Below are 20,000 nucleotides of genomic sequence, written 5' to 3'. Positions count from 1 at the left end.
GCACAACACCACTTCTCTAGTGCAACATCTTGAATCAATCAATATATAAACAAGGGAAACAATCCTATGCACTTGCAATTAAAATGCTTGAAGTACAGCGCATAAAAGGGGCATCCAACCGCTAAACAGATAGAACCAGGCCTCCTCCTGCTCCACCTCCGACCCTCCTTCCCACGAGGGTTGCACATGCGTCTCTATTGCTCTGGCTGTTTACAGTGTGCCACATACAGTAACCTAATGCTTTCTTCATCCCTTCTTTACCCATCAACCCTTTTCTCTGTATCCCTCCTTATTTTTTTAAATAATAATAAATCAAGAGATTAAAACATAGCTTTTACAAAGAAACTTGGGATATTTGTTTGTATAAACTTGTATAAACTTGGGATATTTTGACAGTAAAATTATTGTAGACTGTCAGAGTTTTTGTATAGTTCATTTTAAGTCATTGAGTGCACCAAGACGTAGTGCACTCAATGAGCCCTATGAGGTGGTAGCTGCATCATGTCCACAGAGTACTTTATTTCAGCTCCAATGGAACTCAGGACGCGATCTGCAGTGAAGGGAAATGAAAGAGGACTACTCTTCTGTTTCCTTGTTAAGACCCACAGCGGTCATGCCAACGTGCTTTGCTGGAAGGCCATGGCACTCTGGTGTCACGGCCCCTCAGGCACTCAAAGGGTTCAAATTATGAGTAGTATAGTATCTTATGAAATGCTAAACTTCTTGTCAGATTGACTTGTGGATATTTTCCATTTTTATTGTTTATAGCTTTCAATTTTTTTTATTTATTATTTTTATTTCAAGCTGTTTATTTTCCACCAGGGCCCTAAAGAAAGAATCTGCATAGTACCCAGACAGGTGCCAGCATGTGGGCTGCATTTGGAAAATGCAATGCTATGCATTATAAAATCCAATTTCAGAATTCTTTTGTTCCTTTTCTCCTACAAAAGTCTTAGATTGAATGTTTCTACTTCCTGATCCTAAGTTACACAAGACACCATGTTCATCGTTGCTGGGAGGGCTGCTAAAATGGTAGCATAAGAATATATACCGACATAAATTTCCATAAGCTATAGCTCCCCAGATGTAATGAATTAAGAAAGATCTTTGATGCAGAGAATTCACAAAAGTCAAATGCAGTCTGACATGGGTTGGCTTGCCAAGAAAACTTTTTCCTGACTATAATAACTTAACTATTTAGGAAGCATATGCACTATAGTTTAGGTCCTGGTATTTGATGTGGGAGTCACCCCATGTCACCATGTCGTATTATCACCAAGTGACTCAGCAAATAACACTGAATGAGTGTTCAATAAGGTCTTTGGTGCAACGATTTATAGCACTTTTAGTATTCTACTGCATTGGGTTTTTTAAGCTGCAGACCAAGCAATATCCTACATGTGTGTGTTTTTCTTAATAAATCAGCTCTGTACTATGAGAAAATACTTGCAGCATTGTTTTAAAACAACTCTGAATTACATTTTTAATGTATTATAATGTAACAAGCATTTTTGTTTCTATAGCAACCATTTACAAAGTTACATCCCCTTCTGAAATAGGCTCTGGCACACCCCTTTTTGAGCCCGGCCCTCTCTCTAGCAGTGCACCAATTGTATCTAGGACTGCCTGGTGACATGATCTTCCCCACAGAACTTTTCATCTTTGGTCCTCTCCTGACAGCCATTTAGTGAACCCGCGAGCCAATCACCGCTGATCAATCACAGGAGAATGGATCGATCGGCAACTTAGCTAATTACTTATCATTGTGTGAATTGTATTGGTGCACATATTAAAGGGGACATTTTTAAAAAGGCAGCTTGGACTGCTGCTTTAAGGAATGTCATCAGACCATAGTGTGGTGATAGCCAACTAATACATTATTTCATTGTACCTTAAGGCCCTTTTTTAATGTGCTTTGAAGATGCTTCCGGGTGCTGGAGAAAATTGTAGTCTGATTAATTTGCATGGAGTTGAATTCTTCTTCAGCACTGGGAAGTGTGTTCACAGTATATTGAATAGGAATGTAAGGCCCAGATGCACTAAGATCTATAAATTAGGACAAATAATGTCAGATTACCTAGATTAGTGACGGACGTTATTTTCCCTGAGGTTAACACACATCCACAAAGGTAATGATATGCAAAAACAATTTACGTTGTTTAACTCATTAGCATAGGCATAACGTCAGGTTAAATTAGCACTGCGTTAGCTTTCAATCACATGACTCGTGTAATGCCCATCTTACCTAACGGTGGCGTTACTCCCATCCAGACACTGGAATATGAGTTTTGCTGGAGAGAGAGGGAAAGACAGAGGAACGCCTATTTTGTATATCAGTGACACTAACGACCAGAAAAACATAACCATACGTTATTTCATGGAGTAACACTGGGTTAACATTAGGTTATTCTCTTTAGTGAAAAGGGGTAACCTAACATTAATCTAGGCTATCGCAAAGTTAAATAGCGTAACAGAGCTCAGTGCATCTGGACCATAGTGTACTTTTAGCTCTGTGAATTCATTGGTTATTCCTAAAATCTTTGGTGACATGGGGTTCCTACAAAAGGGGCTGAAAACCACTGTTCTGCTATGTACAGTACAGGGTTTTATACATTGTCGGAATAAATCAGTGTTTTCATTGTTTCATGAAACAAACAGAGTAATCATACGATACAATCATGCAATGTAAAATCGATGGAAATTGGTACATTTTATTTCCTCTCTCAATGTGGGATGCAGAATCTTATACTCAAGTGAGGACCTCCCATGAAAACACTGCGACACAAACAAAGATTATTTTACCAATAAAACACTTGTATTTCTGGATTATTTTTATTTGTTTTACTACCAAATACATACCATAGATATAAAGATAACTTCCCTATACCTCACTGATCATTTATGAAATCAGTCATTTGTCTGTAAGCTGCTGTAACTCGCTGGCGGTTCCGAGCTTCAGCCAATGGGAGACAGGCAGCGCTCCTCAGCTCTCAAACACTGGCAGAAATAGGTACATGAGGTACAGCTGGTTTAAAAAGGTACAGTAATAAGACATATGAAATACTGTGCCTGCTAAATAGGTAGACTTGGATGGTATGAAAATCATGTCAAGAAACAAAACTATAGCTATCTGAAATTGAATCCGTTTGATCACATGATGATATTGAACATTTAACTAAGTATATTGCATTTAGATTTTGTAATATTTATGGTGAGAGTTATAATAGGATCTGATTTTTACATGCTGAGTTTGCAGATACAAGAACAAAGTCTTATCCTTACAACAACAAAGCAAGTAAAATGTGGTGCAATTTCATTAAACTCCAACATATCATTGTCTGTCAGATAGGCCTTGTTATGCTGTCCATCCTCATTTAACTATCCCATAAGATCTCTTAATGAAGTTAAGCCCCAAGTTCATGCCAATAATTCTGTGGCAAGAGTTTGTGCAGTGCAACAATTCATCACTTGTCAGGAAGGCACTTTTAGTTTATACATTTAATAAGGGCATCCTCTAGCTTGCTTAATTAGAAGTGAACAGTTTGCATATTTACTAAATGCGGAGTGTCACTGCCACCACGGCCTATTGCCTACATGAATTATTTCTCTATCTGCAATAAACAGCTGGGTAATTATTACCACTCTAATCAGATAAATTCCCTCTGTAAGGCTTTCTTACATGGCAATTCTTTGAACTCATCCAAAGCTGAGCAAAATGTATGAACTTCTGTATCTGTGCCACTTTTTCATAGAATAGTGTCCCTGTTTTCAATCCCAAGGACACAAAGAGCTATAAATGCTGTGTGAATTACCTAAATAATATATATTAACAGAAAGTATAATATTATTTTTATATGTTATCTAATTAAGCATCTAATTTAATCCTTTTAAAATCTCATAAATGAAGTCCATAAAAATAAAGATTTCAGAGAATGAATTGATATTCATATTTGAGCAATTACTATCTTATTGTGGCATGAAACATTAGTTCATCATACACTGTAAAGTGAATAAAAGTACATGTTTTTATATATATATATTGTGACAAACGGCTTACTCCGGGACTCCGTCGTTTGTCCGGGACTGTTTAGAACACGGTCTTTTAGGGTAGGTTAAATGATGAGGCGTCACGTACTGTTCCTTTAAACAGACTATGCCTGGTTTATTCAGTCCCAGGCACTGAGACTGCCACAGTACATACAACAGAAAACAGATCAAAACAAAAGCTGCTCACCTGAGCGATAACTTAACTTAGATATCCCTGACTCAGGGTTGGACGTGGCTTTTCCACTTCCAACATCAAAACACGGTACTTTTGCAGTCTTACACAAATGAACAGAAAGATTGAACCTGTTTGGGGAAGATGCTTCTCCCCTCTGTAGTTCAGCAGCCTTCCAGCCTCCTGGCTCTTGTGGGGAGACCAGAGCAAACAGGAAATCAGTCTTTCATACCTGATTCCTAATTAGCATGACAGGTGACAGAAATCAGGCAGCAGACAAACTCTGGTCTGGATCTCTCATCCCTCAGTTCCAGCGCTTGCCAAACTGTGGGATGGAGTGTATGTATTATAAGGCTGCACTCCCAGGCCAAACAGGATAGAAACTGTCTAGTATCCTGGGAGCCCTATATACGGAATTTATTACCATCCCCTGGTTTCTGTCACATATCCTCCCCCCCAGTTCAGACCTCGAGGGATGAGCGACCATGGATATTAGGGAGTGCATCCTTGACAACCCGTCAGCATTGCCATGTTTGTGCCCTGACCTGTGTTCCACAGAAAATTTAAAGGGTTGTAGGCTTAGGAACCACCTGGTCACTCTAGCATTCTTTTCCCTGTTTTGACACATCCAGGTAAGGGGTGCATGATCTGTGACCAACCGGAATTTTCTCCCCAACAGGTAGTATTTGAGCGTCTCTACACCCCACTTTATTGCGAGACACTCTTTCTCTACTATGGAGTAATTTTTCTCCTGGGGATTTAGTTTCCTACTTAAATAAAGGATGGGGTGCTCCTCACCTTGAGACTCCTGGGAGAGTACCGCCCCCAGCCCAACCTCAGATGCGTCGGTTTGGACTACGAACTCTTTGGAGAAGTCAGGTGTGACCAACACTGGTTGGGCACAGAGAGCTTCTTTCAGGCTTCTAAAGGCCTGTTCGGTTTCGGGGGACCACTTTACAATTAGCGGTCCTCTTGCTTTTGTGAGGTCAGTTAGTGGGGTTGCCTTAGTTGCAAAATTGGGAATAAACCTTCTATAGTACCCAATTAACCCCAAAGAAGTCCTTACTTGTTTTTTTTGTAACTGGTCTTGGCCAATTTTGTATCGCCTCCACTTTGAGTGTTTGGGGTTTGAGTAAACCTCTGCCAATAGAATATCCCAGATACTTGGCCTCCTCCAGACCAATAGTGCATTTAGCGGGGTTAGCAGTTAGTCCAGCAGACCGGACTGCGTCAAGCACAGCTTGGACCTTTGGAAGGTGGGATTGCCAATCTTCACTATGGATTACCACATCATCCAGGTAGGCGGCAGCATACCGAGCATGTGGTTTTAACATTTTATCCATCATTCTTTGGAATGTGGCGGGAGCTCCATGTAAGCCAAAAGGCAACACCTTATACTGAAAGAGGCCGTCTGGGGTTGAGAAGGCTGTCTTTTCTTTTGCCCTTTCTGTGAGGGGAACCTGCCAGTACCCTTTTGTTAGGTCTAGGGTTGTGAGATATCGGGCTTTGCCCAGTCTCTCTACAAGTTCATCTACCCTGGGCATAGGATAAGTATCAAATTTTGACACCGCGTTTAGTTTCCGGTAGTCATTACAAAACCTTGTTGTACCATCTGGCTTTGGGACTAAGACTATAGGGCTGTTCCACCCACTTTGGGATTCCTCAATTACACCTAGTTTTAGCATTTTTTTAACCTCTAAACTTATAGCCTTTCTTTTGGCCTCTGGGATTCGGTACGGTTTAAGGTTAACTCGGACCCCTGGTTCAGAGACTAGGTCATGTTCAATTACGCTAGTTCTACCTGGCCGTATAGAGAAGATTTCTTTGTTTCTTCTCACTAAATTCTGAACCTCTCGTTTCTGATGAACAGACAGGGTTTCAGCTATGCTAACCTCTGGGTCAGTTTCTTGATTCTCTGACGGACCTGGGGGTACTAGGGTTAACAAGACTTCTCTATCTTTCCAGGGCTTGAGTAGGTTTATATGGTAAATTTGCTCAGGTTTCCTCCTACCTGGCTGTCTTACCTTATAATTTACTTCTCCCACTCTTTCCAAGACCTCATATGGCCCATGCCATTTAGCAAGGAATTTACTCTCCACGGTGGGAACCAGAACTAGTACCCTATCACCTGGAAAAAAAATTCTGACCCTAGCACCCTTATTATACGTATTCCTCTGTGCTTCTTGAGCTTTCTCCATGTGTTCCCTCACTATGGGTAGGACTGCAGCAATGCGGTCCTGCATCTGGGCAACATGCTCTATTACACTTCTGTAAGGGGTAACCTCGTGTTCCCAAGTCTCTTTGGCTATATCCAGTAAGCCCCTTGGGTGTCGGCCATACAATAGTTCAAACGGGGAGAAGCCTGTGGATGATTGGGGAACTTCCCTAATGGCAAATAACAGGTACGGTAACAAACAATCCCAGTTTTTCCCATCTTTATCAACCGCCCGCCGTAACATGCTCTTTAAGGTTTTATTGAACCTTTCCACTAAACCATCTGTTTGTGGATGATAGACTGAGGTTCTGAGATGCTTGATTTTTAGGAGTTTACATAGCTCTTTTGTTACTTGGGACATAAATGGTGTTCCCTGGTCAGATAGAATCTCTTTAGGAATCCCGACCCGGGAAAACAGAACTACTAACTCTTTTGCTATGTTTTTAGCTGAGGTGCTACGTAGGGGAACTGCCTCCGGATATCGGGTGGCATAATCTAATATTACCAATATATGCTGATGTCCCCTAGCAGACTTTATTAGGGGTCCTACTAGATCCATAGCAATCCGGTCAAATGGTACCTCTATTATGGGAAGGGGTACCAATGGGCTGCGGTACGCCTTGAACGGGGCGGTGATCTGACATTCTGGGCATGAGGAACAATAATTCGTAATTTCTGCCAGAACCCCAGGCCAATAGAAGCTTCGGAGAACCTTTTCTTTTGTCTTTTCCACCCCTAGGTGTCCCCCCAATGGGTGACTATGTGCGAGGTGTAATACTACGTTACGGAATGTCCGTGGTACCAACAATTGTTTAGTTGTAACTGATTTCCTTTTATCAACCCGATATACTAGGTCGTTCTCTACCTCGAAGTAGGGGTAAGCAAGTGACCTATCTGGTTGGCCAGGAGTACTATTCTGGTCCCGTATATTTCCCCTTGCTACCGCTAATGTGGGGTCCTCCCACTGGGCCTTCTTAAAACTCCCAGGACTGACCTCTATGTCAGCGAGGGTCTTATCCGGTTCTGGGGTGGTAAGTGTCTGCTCAACATCTTGATTTGGGGTATTCCCTACCAAAGTAGTGATGGGGAAGGGAATTTTACAGCACTCCTCCTTTTCCCCCTTCTTATTTGGGCCCTCGTCAACCTCCATTTCTGAAAAAGGGAAAGGATTTGTTTCTTCTAATACTTCGTTATGGTCCGCTATTGAACTCTGGGCGCTATTCTGAGCGGGGGACCACATTTTTAGAAAATGGGGAAAGTCGGTCCCTATTAACACATCATGTGCCAGTTTGGGTACAATACCCACCTTGAAATCTAAAGAACCAAACTCTGTTTCAAAAAAAACATCAACAGTGGAATATTCATGATTATCCCCATGTATACAACAAATTGCCACTCTTTGTGAACTGTTTCCCTGTTTCTTCTTAATGGGCAAGAGGTATTCGGACACTAGTGTGACCATGCTCCCAGAGTCAAGAAGTGCCCGAACCCTCTTACCATTAACCTTTACAAATGCCCACAGATGGTTATTCAAGGGGTCCTCTGGGCTAGGGCCCATACATTGGGACAACAGCGAATAAGGTTCCACGCTGTTGCATTGCATGGGCTCATCATTTAGTGGGCAGATTTTTGCTGTGTGGCCCCTCTCATGACAATTTACACATTTAGGTACATAGTCTGTGTCCCACTTAGAGCCTTTTCCCGGCTCCCCATGTTGGCTATTGCCCTTAGTGTGCGAACCACTGTTGCTGGTGCTGCGTGAAGGTGGTCGCCGCTCTTCAGCGCCCCTTAACCCCGGTACCCTTTTACCGTCTCTGGAAGAGTCCTGGAACCTCGGGTAGTGGGGTTGCTCCACGACTGTGGGTTGCGGGTGCTCTTCTGCTGCATTGTACCTTTCTACGAGGGCCACAAGCTCATCCGCATTGTGGGGGTCACTCCGACTGACCCAACGGCGTAAGGCAGAGGGAAGTTTCCTCAAGAACTGGTCCATGACCAACCGTTCCACGATGTGGCTGGCTGAGTTGATCTCGGGTTGTAGCCACTTCCGGGCGAGGTGGATGAGGTCATACATCTGGCTTCGGGTGGCTTTATCCATCGTGAAGGACCATGCGTGAAACCTTTGGGCGCGAACAGCCGTGGTTACGCCGAGGCGGGCGAGGATCTCGAACTTCAATTTTGCATAGACGTTAGCTTCGGCTGGCTCTAGATCAAAGTAAGCCTTCTGGGGTTCGCCGCTTAGGAAGGGTGCGATTAGACCAGCCCACTCAGCTTCTGGCCATCCCTCTCTCTGTGCCGTGCGTTCAAACGTGAGAAGATAGGCTTCCACATCATCCGAGGGTCCCATCTTCTGAAGGTAGTGGCTTGCCCTGGTCATTTTCGGAACTGGGGCTGCCGCTGCCAGTGGAAGGTTACTGATAGTCCCCCTCAGGATCTCGAGTTCCTGCTGTAAGCCCTGAGCGAACCGCTGTTGCTCCTCTCTCAGCAAGCGGTTTGTCTCTTGCTGGTTTGCAATCGCGTTTTGCAGGGCTTCATTCGTCTGTTGCTGGTTTGCATTCGCCTGTTGCTGGTTTGCATTCGCCTGTTGCTGGTTTGCATTATCTCTTGCTGGGCTATTAGCAGCTGTTGCTGGGCTGCATTCGTCTGCTGCTGGTTTGCATTAGTTTCTTGCTGGGCTATTAACAGCTGTTGCTGGGTTTCATTCGCGTCTTTCTGGGCAGCGACATTGCGTACCAGCGCACCCACCACGTCTTCCATCTTGTTTGCAGAGGATGAAAAAAAATTTTTTTTTTTTTTTTTTTTTTTTCTTTCAAAGTTCTTCAACCCGCAGACCCCCTAGTGCTCTGCCCGCATTCTCCACCATATGTGACAAACGGCTTACTCCGGGACTCCGTCGTTTGTCCGGGACTGTTTAGAACACGGTCTTTTAGGGTAGGTTAAATGATGAGGCGTCACGTACTGTTCCTTTAAACAGACTATGCCTGGTTTATTCAGTCCCAGGCACTGAGACTGCCACAGTGCATACAACAGAAAACAGATCAAAACAAAAGCTGCTCACCTGAGCGATAACTTAACTTAGATATCCCTGACTCAGGGTTGGACGTGGCTTTTCCACTTCCAACATCAAAACACGGTACTTTTGCAGTCTTACACAAATGAACAGAAAGATTGAACCTGTTTGGGGAAGAGGCTTCTCCCCTCTGTAGTTCAGCAGCCTTCCAGCCTCCTGGCTCTTGTGGGGAGACCAGAGCAAACAGGAAATCAGTCTTTCATACCTGATTCCTAATTAGCATGACAGGTGACAGAAATCAGGCAGCAGACAAACTCTGGTCTGGATCTCTCATCCCTCAGTTCCAGCGCTTGCCAAACTGTGGGATGAAGTGTATGTATTATAAGGCTGCACTCCCAGGCCAAACAGGATAGAAACTGTCTAGTATCCTGGGAGCCCTATATACGGAATTTATTACCATCCCCTGGTTTCTGTCACAATATATATATATATATATATATATATATATATATATATATATATATATATATATATGTAAATAAAACTGTATGCTCATCTGCATGTCTTAGGCAGGTCTGCAACCCCGCCTTTCACCATTATCACCCAGCACACAGCACTTCCACTGCAGCAAGGGATTCTGGGAAATTACATGCAAATGAGCACACAGTGCCACTTTTTGCTTCAAAAACCATTTTTAACATGGTTCCCTTTAGGCTTAAGCTTGCTGCATGGTCACAGCTTTGAGCAGAGCCAGGGTTAAGGTGCATACCCAGAAAACCCACGGTCGGCCTCGTGTCCCCTACGCGAGCGGGGTCTCGAGGTCATGGATAACTGACCTTGCCCACTCGTACTCCCCCCGGGCTCAAACGGCCCAGCTCTCAGTCTGGCAAGAACAAGCACCTACCCCCCAAGAGCCGCCGCGACAAAGGCAAAACTGGACAATGACCCCTCGGAACCTCGTCCTTTCACTCAGCATGTTATCAGCTGTTCGTGCTGTAACGGAACAAAGAACCATTAACACGGCATACAATGCATATGTCCACATTCCTGGGAATACCCTGCCCTGCTCAACCTTCTGCTGCCGTTCATTACATGATTGCAATCACTACCTAAGGGGATGGGTGGGCGGGAAATCGTCTGGCGGGTAGCAAAAGAGGACGTGCTGCCCGCCAGCCTGGCCTTAAGTAGGCCTTCTGGAAACTCCTCCCCTGTGCTGGGGAGGGAAGTGTGCTGGCGGGCCAGCGACGGGAAGGCCAGACCCCCCTGGTCATGAAGCCCCCCCGCCTATGGCTAGGGAGGCCGCTTGACCAGGGAGGTTCCAGGCGGTTCCCCCCTTCCCCCCGCCTTTTACCCACATGTAACGTACAAATAAAGACAGGAAACGGGAACTGGATATATATATTGGAAACATAGTCTATTAACCTGTTTGCACTCAATATAGTTTTACTTTTAGGTAATAGTTTTCAGTATAGCATGGCTGTAACATTTATTTCAGTTTAACAGTTCATCCCACAAACTGTTGACTGCTTTTTATTGCTCACACATGAAATTTTAATCCCACATATTTGATCTAACATTGACATGTATGTATCAGTTGTAATAATGTACTAGTAGGAGGCTCACCCCCTCTTAATAGCTACATGTGAGGTGATTTGTGGAACAATGGATTTACTAGATTACGAGATACAAATGAGGTGGTTTACGAAAATGTGACGGTAAATGAATCAGTTCTGTCGTATTAGTTAATAGTGACTGTTTACAAAACGATATAATTTCAACTCTTAATGTCATTTTTAATGAGTTTTAAAACATCCTTTGATTTTTATAGCAGGTTTAATCCCACTTCACAAGCAGTGCAAGATCTTTTCAAGACTTTCCTGTTTGTGATAATGTGTTGCCAATGTTCCCAGCAGTTTGAGCTGCAAACTGTAACAATAGATAATGTGACCTTAGTAATATAAGAATACATTGTCGCTGCGGGTTTACACTGACTGTAAAATAGATTGAAACTGAAAGGCGGCCATTATGTTAGGCACACAATCAGGATTTTTACAGATTTATAACAGGAGCACCAAACGGTTGCCAGCTTAGGTCAGAATGTAAGAATTATACATTGTCACATGCTTTACATACCAAAATAAGAAAAAAGAGGGGAAAAAAGGGGGAAAGTTGTATTGCTGCTTTAAAGCCAAATTTAGTAAATGGTCTTGCAGTTATCAGGTATTTTGTCCTTCTATCAAACCTTTTAAAAGTGTAGTCCAGACAACCAGCAAACTGCACTGATAACATGTGAAAAGTAAAGGACTTGTCGTTGTATTGTTCAAATTACACAATTATAATATTTGTACATGAATTAATATTCACGATAAATCACATACAGTATTAATGAAAAGTGAAAGTGGTTGTACAATGAACTTTTCCCCCACCCTGCTTAAAAAAATATAGAACATACCCTGTCCCTGCCAGAGGGGAGCAATGTAACGCAAAGCAAAGCCATGTTTTACAGGCTCACCTGGCAGCAAAAATGTTACAGTCATTTTCTGGCAAAAGATTTTGTTGCACGAACTTGTATTTTGCTAAAAACATTTTACACAGACTTCATGGAGAATATTGAGCATTCTTCATATAGTATATATCTTTCTCAATGACTTTCACCTGAAATGCAATGAAGAGTTTCAGGCCAGGTCCCCGCTTGCTACTGCAGTGCCTGCTGTGGCGGACGCTGCAGGGACGAGAGCCGCCCCACAATGGGGCCGGGCCCGCTGTGAGGAGGGGCCACCACGCGGCCAGTTTTTGAGGCACACATGAAAATTGAGATGGGAACTAGCGACGGAGCGTTAAGCCACGCCCCCCGGAGGTTCAGCCAATGACGGCGAACCTGCCGGGTGACATCATGGTCGCGCCCCCATCACTCCCCAGTCACGCCCCCCCTTATCTTTCCCCCTGCAGCTCTCAGCAGACCGGGGAATTCGGCTGCACGCGCCGCCTGCTTCGCAGGCGCGCATACAACGCAGGCAGCGGGGCCGCAGCCTAAGGGTGGATGACTGGCCAAAAATATCAACAATGAGCAATGTCTTCAGTTTTTTGTCGTTTGTATATCTTTCCCTTGGATTTTAATGTCAGACGTTTAATTACCAACATACGGTATATGTGTGTTGCTATCTCTTGTCTTGTAAAAATGCTTGTTTTGCCATAAGTAACTACTGAGCTGAAATGCCTCAACATAAGGACAAAGAAAGGTCATCAGTCTCTCCAATGCTTTGTTCTTTGTCAAAAAGTGGACACAGTTAATGAGGTTTGTTTGGTACAGCGCAAATTCTCTGACACAGATAGAGATCCTTTCAATGGAAATAAATTTGTTTGGCTTTACCAGGTAACTTAGCGATTAATAATAGCCTTGAGATGCAGGTCAGTAGGGTCACTGTACCAGCTTGCCAAGACAATCTAAAATGTGCAGCTTGTTTAGATCTATAGTCTTTGAGACTACATAGTACTGAGCATAAAATAAGATGTTATTGGCATGCATTTCATAATAACATATTTACAGTTTTATAATTTCATCTTAAAATTAAGAAAAAAAAGTGCACCAATGTAAAAGCACAGAGAAGTGATATTTAACAAATAGCATGTTCGAAAATATATTTACATTTCTTTCAACGATAAAGAAAATATTTCAGATTTATGGGAAGAGAGCAGACAGATGTCAGATTTACATGTTTCTAAGTGTCATTTTTTTTTTTTTTTTTGCATTTTCAAAAAGAAATAATCGAAGATGCAGAACATTGAAATTGTTTTGGGTGGGTGGAGGCAAGTTGTTTAGTCATATGGAATGGTAGACAGATTAGTATAATAGCAGGCTGACAACTGAGTGAGCTGAGAAATATAGGTAGAAATAGGTAGAAATACGTAGGTGATGCATTTGCAAATATTTGTAAAATTGGCAAATTTTAGCTATTCGGTTGAAAAAGTTGAATAAACTTCAGATTTCACGAATTGCCAATATTTTACTGAATGATTCATTTTCATTCTAGTGCAATTTTTTTGCTCCAGTTTTTCCCCAATTTTTATTCTGGGAGTCTTTGATACATATCCCCCATAGTGTTTTCCGAATCATTCTGTAAATACTTCAACATTATGGTAGGTGCTTCATAGATCCTAATAGTATGACATTCTACCATCTTACTTGTCTAATTAAGTTGCTTTGTCACATAATAGCTCTGTTAGTACAAAGTTATACTTTTACAGCACTGGGGCTACTGAATTCAAAGAGTTGTGCAAAAGAGGGGTTTTAGGGAGGATTGCCTCAATGTTCCTGTTTTTCTCCGGTTCTTAAGGTGTAGATCTTCTTAATGGTACATTACAAATAAGATACCCACAGAAGGTTACCACTTTAAACACACACTTTGGAAAGCATAATACAACTGTTAATCTTTTCTCTGAAGGGCAAATAATTCAACAAAATCTCATTTTGGCTTAGGGCGAATAACTACTGTATACCCGCAGTCCGTAACTCATGGTAAAGACCTGGCCATCGGGTATTAACACTTAATTAAATCTATACGCATCAATGGGCGAAGTTCCAGTCTTTCAAGCAAAGGTTAATTAGACTAGCTGTTTCTGAGGAACAAATCTAAAGGATGTTAATTGACCCAAGGTCTTCTGTGAATTCTACCCCTTAGCAGTATGTGTGTTTCAATGAATTTCCATTGGATTTATTTCTGAGCAAAAGATTTTAACGTGTTTTAAATACTGCAACATTGTCGGCTATGAGTTGAAAATGTTTCATAATGGTTACATGCACTGATCATAAATTCATAATTTGTTGCTGAAAGGGAAACAATTACGGAGAGAGGAGCTAACAGTTGTTTGTTGTGGGCATTGATAGGACTTGATTTTACTCAAAATTTCGTTCCTGAAATATTTGGGGCCAAATATGCTAAACAGTGCTACTCCGTAAGACGCCTTCCAGCACAACTTAAGAAATATAGCCTTTACACCCCATTCATGTGACTATGCTTTAAGGTGTCTTCCGGCACAAAAGGTGTCTTGGGGAGTAGCAGTTAATAGATATGATGGCCTATGGCAGTGGTGCCCAACTCCAGTCCTTAACAGCCACCAACAGGTCAGGTTTTGAGTATATCCCTGCTTCAGCACAGGTGGCTCACTCAGTGGCTCAGTCGATGACATCCTTAAAGCCTGATTTGTTGGTGGCCCTTGAGGACTAGAGTTAGCCACCCCTGGCCTATGATCTTTATTTCACCAGAGAAAAATGCTCATGGTAAATATATAGTGGCTGCTGGGGTCAGCCTCACTCTGACGGCCAATTGAGAACAGCGACATCATCAGGGGTTGACATTGCAACTCTCTATTAGTGATACCGCAGCCACATCTGTAGTTTGCAGAATTTGAAACTTGCACAAAAAAAATACAACAATCTATGCAACACAGGGGTTCCTAGAGGTAAGTAACTCAGCACACGTCCTAAACCTTACAATATATGTTATTAATGGTATTAACTCAGGGATAACACTCCATAGTATAGTAAACCTTGACTGAGTAATAATAGTCCAGAATTCCACTTCTTACCACTGTAACAAATAGTGCCTATAAATTAGTATATGATAAACACCATAATTAAATATGTGTATCATGTATCAATTTAAACCTTGCACCAAGCAGCATAGAGACACAATGGTACCCTGCGACAGCTAGAATGTGTGGTGGTGAGGTGCTCTCTAGGTAAGGCTAATAGAAATACACAAGAAAAGAAAACCTAGTGTCAAGCACTCTAACACCAAAAATGTTTGATGAATTCTTTAAAATACTTTAATGATCCAAAATGAATATAAAATATAGGGCTTTAAAAACAACACAATATAGTAACTATGGTCGAAGTATGAACTCTGTATGAGTGTTCTCGATCAATAACTAATAAAAGTATCAGGTACAGTCTCCTAATACTAATCAAGTACAGGGTGTGGACTAACGAGCCTAATATAGCTAATAAAACTGAGGACAAACATGTTCCTCACTGATACCCTGTGGGTATATCCGGAATGTGTATTGTAATACACTAAAGGTACTGTCTAAATAGACAGATCAAATCATGGTGAACAGATGGTAACGTGATATTGGTAAACTGCCTCAAAAATGAAATGCTGTGTACAGGATACTGATGGCCATGTAGGTTCTCAGATCAAAGTATTATGCCACATCAGAAAATATGACTGAGTTATACAGCTGTACCCTCTATGCTCTAGCACTGGGGGTATAATAGAAGACGCTATGTTCTATTAGGCACCGGTGGGTAGATAAAAACACCTCTGTCATTGCCTTTTATACTCACCTTGTTTAAAAAATATGTTATTAACTTAACCTGGAAGCCCTCCAGAGGTCATCAGTGGTCCCCCAGTTCAGGAGACATTTGTAGGTTTTTTTGTGCTGGTGTTGACACAAAAAAGCCACGAATATGGCTGCGAACTACAAACAAATTATTATATTTATGGTTGTTATGTTATATGATTAGTAGTTTTACAATCTTAATTAAACATTTAATGTAAATTATCCAAAATAGATTCTACCATTTACAATAGTGGAATAGGTGTGACATGGCTGTATGACACTGTCATAGAGTTCAAGTGTAGCTTTCTTAGCTAGATACTGTACAATGTACCTACGTCATGTCTACAGATAGGCAAAAATGTCACTCTAAATGTCATTGGCAGCTGGTGAACAATTTGCAAAGATGTGACACTTCACCAGGAATGAACAACTGGGAATATCTTAGTTAGAGAATCAACACTTTTGATACCAACTACAGTAATACTTTGTGAAAACCATTGCCAAATTTGGCAAATATTTGCATAAATCCATTGTTAATTACTCATTTAAATCTGTCAGCCAACAAATATAGCATTTAGCAAATTCACAAATGTTTTAAAGCAGCAATTCCCTCCAAATTGGGTATTGTTTTTAATTTTTATTTTATTTATTACATTAACCAGGGATTACCCAAAGCTATTTTGTGTTTCCTTAACGTCCGGGGAATCCCAAGTTCCCGAGATATTTGTATGTATCTCTCCCCGGATCGAGTATGACCAGGAAGCTATTTTCAGTCTGGGAGAAAATATTTTGAACCCCTGGATAAAAGGAGTGATAGCTTGGCAACTATGGGTGGGGGGTGCCCGCAGAGATCAAAGGACCACGGATCCGCTCTCGAGGACCCCTGGATCAGGTGATTGATTCTCCAACCCCCCAAAATCAAAACGTTGTGGATTGTACTAAATAAATGTACTCTTTTTATCAAATGTTCACATTATTTGTCCATTTAAATCCATATCTGAACTGATAACATAAATGCAATTTGTATAAGAGTGTACATTCATTCAAATTCAAAAGTAGCATTTCTTAACTTTTATCATAATCTGGAACTTGAGGCAGGAGAATTCATGAGCACTTCTGTGTGCATATTTGCACACATTTGCATTGACATTCAGGGATCGCTGTGGGCAGTGTGGTCAATGCTTCCGTATTTGCATGAGAATACTTTTATTTCTATACCAAGGAAGCTCCAGCAGTGTTTCTCCTCCCCATGAGATTACTAATATATTTCCCTGCAGGAACAAACATGTAAAAACATTTTTTTCCCGGGGTTATGCTATATTTACCCCCTATTCCTATATCAGAGGTCTGTATCTGCCTTCAAAAAGTTTGCATCAATACGTCTTGCTCTAAACTTTATACACAGATTACATGCTACAACTTTATTCACTTCTGAGATGCCTGGAAAAAAATTATATGAAAAGTATAAAAGACAAAACTCACTGTAAGGCTTTGTTAAAATGTTTCATCATCAAAATACGTTTTTATTATTATTATAATTATTATTTTAAATGGTATCAAAGGTTGCGTCCTAAAAAGGGCTATTAATATGACATTCATATACAATAATGTATTAGTACCTAAACAGAAAAAACAACTATGTTTTAATGCAGGAAAGAACTTGACGAGTTTGCAGAAATCAAGGCAAAAGAAAAAAAGAAACAAGACTTAGAAAATGAAGAAAGGAGAAAGGACTCCCAGGCTCGGAAGATGCATTACCTCCTCAGCACTAAACAGGTTAGTATACGGAGCCCTTCCCTGACAGCTCATGCAAACCGCAGGGACTCACAACCTGACAGAGACAAAGCAGCGTGCTGAATGAGACATGACTTGTTGAAACGATATCACAAAAACACAACTTCTAGTTCAATTAAGTAGTTTTCTATGTGTGAGGGCAGATAGCATGACTGCTCTGTAGCAGCATCTTTGTACAGGAAGCATCGGCATTGCTGGCAGAAGGAGCCCACGTCAGCAGTTTCATTTGCTACTGTTAAGGTGCAAAAGAAAAGCACAAACTGGCTTCAAAAACTGGCTCACATTTTGAGTGGCTTGTTGTCATTTTCCCTTCACAAACTAACGCTTTATAACATTTTGTGGAAGTCTTTGTTTTTGGCTCAGTTGAGCTCGCTCTTAAACTGACATTAAAAATATTGGTTCAACTATATTCCAAAACCTCCACTACATATTTAGCTACAGATTTACATACGTATTCTTCAGTAAGGAGATATTTCTTTGTTCATACAAATGTCTCAACACCACTAATGCATGCTTACAGTATAAACATTGGTGTTACCTGTCACAGTCGTCTAGCTACAACACAAGCAATACTGGTGCAAAAACCATCAGATTAATCAGAGAAAATTATCATAATGTTGTATATACTGTTTGTATATGTATATATATATATATATATGGACAAGAAAAAAGAAAAAAAGAGGTAGCACTCCCCAGTATATATCCTACACGAGTGAGACCAAATATGTGATCTGTGAATCTAATATCTATGAGACTAATGATGTTTAGGACACAAGTGCAAATAAACATAAAAATATACAACAATAATGAACCAATGAAATGACCAATAAAAAAAATATAAAAATAATATACAATACAAATCAAAGTCCAGTCCAATAACACTGTCCAACAGAGTCTCTGCAGCCTGAAAAAAGGGGAACACCACTCCGAGATATCTATACAAAAGACAAACAAAAAACAAGCTCACTCATAGTATAGTATAATTATAAAATGTATATGGAACTGGATCGTGATAAAAAATGCGCACTCACAAACATAGCAGGAACAAAAAGCATGTATGAGTAATATTTTTACTATTATAGTGCATAATTTAATTATAGTTACATATTTCCCTCATAGTTTTCATTTTTCCCTCTCAGTTTCGTTTTTTTTCAAAACTGTCTCTTCCACTCATTATATTATATAATTATTATGCCAGCAAATTGCTATGTATACTAATTTATAACATTCTTTTCATTCTTTTTTATGTATGTTATCATATAATAAACTTTGTATATATGTTATGTATTACTATTCACATAAGTTTACTATTGGCATCGGTCTATATTGTATTCCAGCATTTATAGGAGTTAACTCAGACTTAGAGTACTCACCTGTCATCTATTATGCAATTACATTTTACCTAGCTATGATTGGTTATTCAAACTATAAATTATGTATTATTCAAGATTCCCCTGACGAAGTATTTCAAGACGAAACGCGTAGGGTGTGTTTCGTGGACCATAGTGTGCCAGTTTGTCCAGTATTTTATTCATTGCATGCTGTACTACACAAGCGGGAACGCAAGCTGTATATTTTTTATTATGCCCTCATTGAGAAGGTAGCCAAAGCAGCGAGTCCCTATTGGTGAATAATACAGCCAATCCAGAGAGCCTAGTGACGTCACAGGTGTCTCGAGGTGCTGACAACTAGAGACTAACCTTAGGGGCGAGGGATTGAAGTGGAGAGGCGCTTTGAGCGCACGTATTACTTCCAGTAAACGGAGGGAGCTGCATCATCTACCGGTTCCAGTGCACCCCAAGATTGACATCAGAAGTTGCTGCCGGGACCCTGCTGCTATCGTTTGGCGTTTGAGTATATACTCATACATGCTTTTGTTCCTGCTATGTTTGTGAGTGCGCATTTTTTATCACGATCCAGTTCCATATAAATTTTGTAATTATACTACACTGTGAGTGCGCCTGTTTTGTGTTTGTCTTTTTTTTTTTATAACTCTCATTTTTATTTGGTATTACAGAGCATACATAATATCACCACCTATTGGCATACGTTACAGAATACCCAATTTTGTCATCAAAACAGTGACACGTAGACAGGACATGAGACAGACATAACAAACCACACGTAAACCACATCACTAAGACGGACAGGACAAACTAGACTGGGGTGAGACACATTAGGGTGGGTGGGGGTGGGGGGCACCTGTAACTGCTGCATCGGAGCGGAGGATCTGCTATTAGCTCTATGTGTACGCTAGGGTGTGTTGTGGATATCCCGGTGGTTCTATGTTCTCCGTCGCTATGTCATCATCTCGTCTGGTCTGCTTTGTCCAAGGAGAACGCATTTATCTATATTAATGCAAAATTGTGGCGGCGTCCACCCCCGGGATGTCTGTTTGGGCCAGCCATGGGGCCCATACGTTT

General features: G+C 41.2%; 1 protein-coding gene across 1 annotated transcript in view; it reads left to right on the top strand.

The window, feature by feature from the left end:
* Positions 1–20,000, top strand: part of SPATA17 (spermatogenesis associated 17) — a 296,011-nt gene that overhangs the window by 109,470 nt on the left and 166,541 nt on the right. Inside the window, exon 6 of the mRNA XM_075595597.1 lies at positions 17,436–17,559. Coding sequence (XP_075451712.1) covers positions 17,436–17,559 — 124 coding nt within the window. The remainder of the gene's footprint in view (positions 1–17,435; positions 17,560–20,000) is intronic.

This window comes from Ascaphus truei, chromosome 4 (assembly GCF_040206685.1).
Source record: "Ascaphus truei isolate aAscTru1 chromosome 4, aAscTru1.hap1, whole genome shotgun sequence".
NCBI classification, from domain to species: Eukaryota; Metazoa; Chordata; class Amphibia; order Anura; family Ascaphidae; genus Ascaphus; species Ascaphus truei.
The sequence above is the reverse complement of the archived record's forward strand: the minus strand, read 5'-3'. Positions and strand labels throughout refer to the sequence as shown.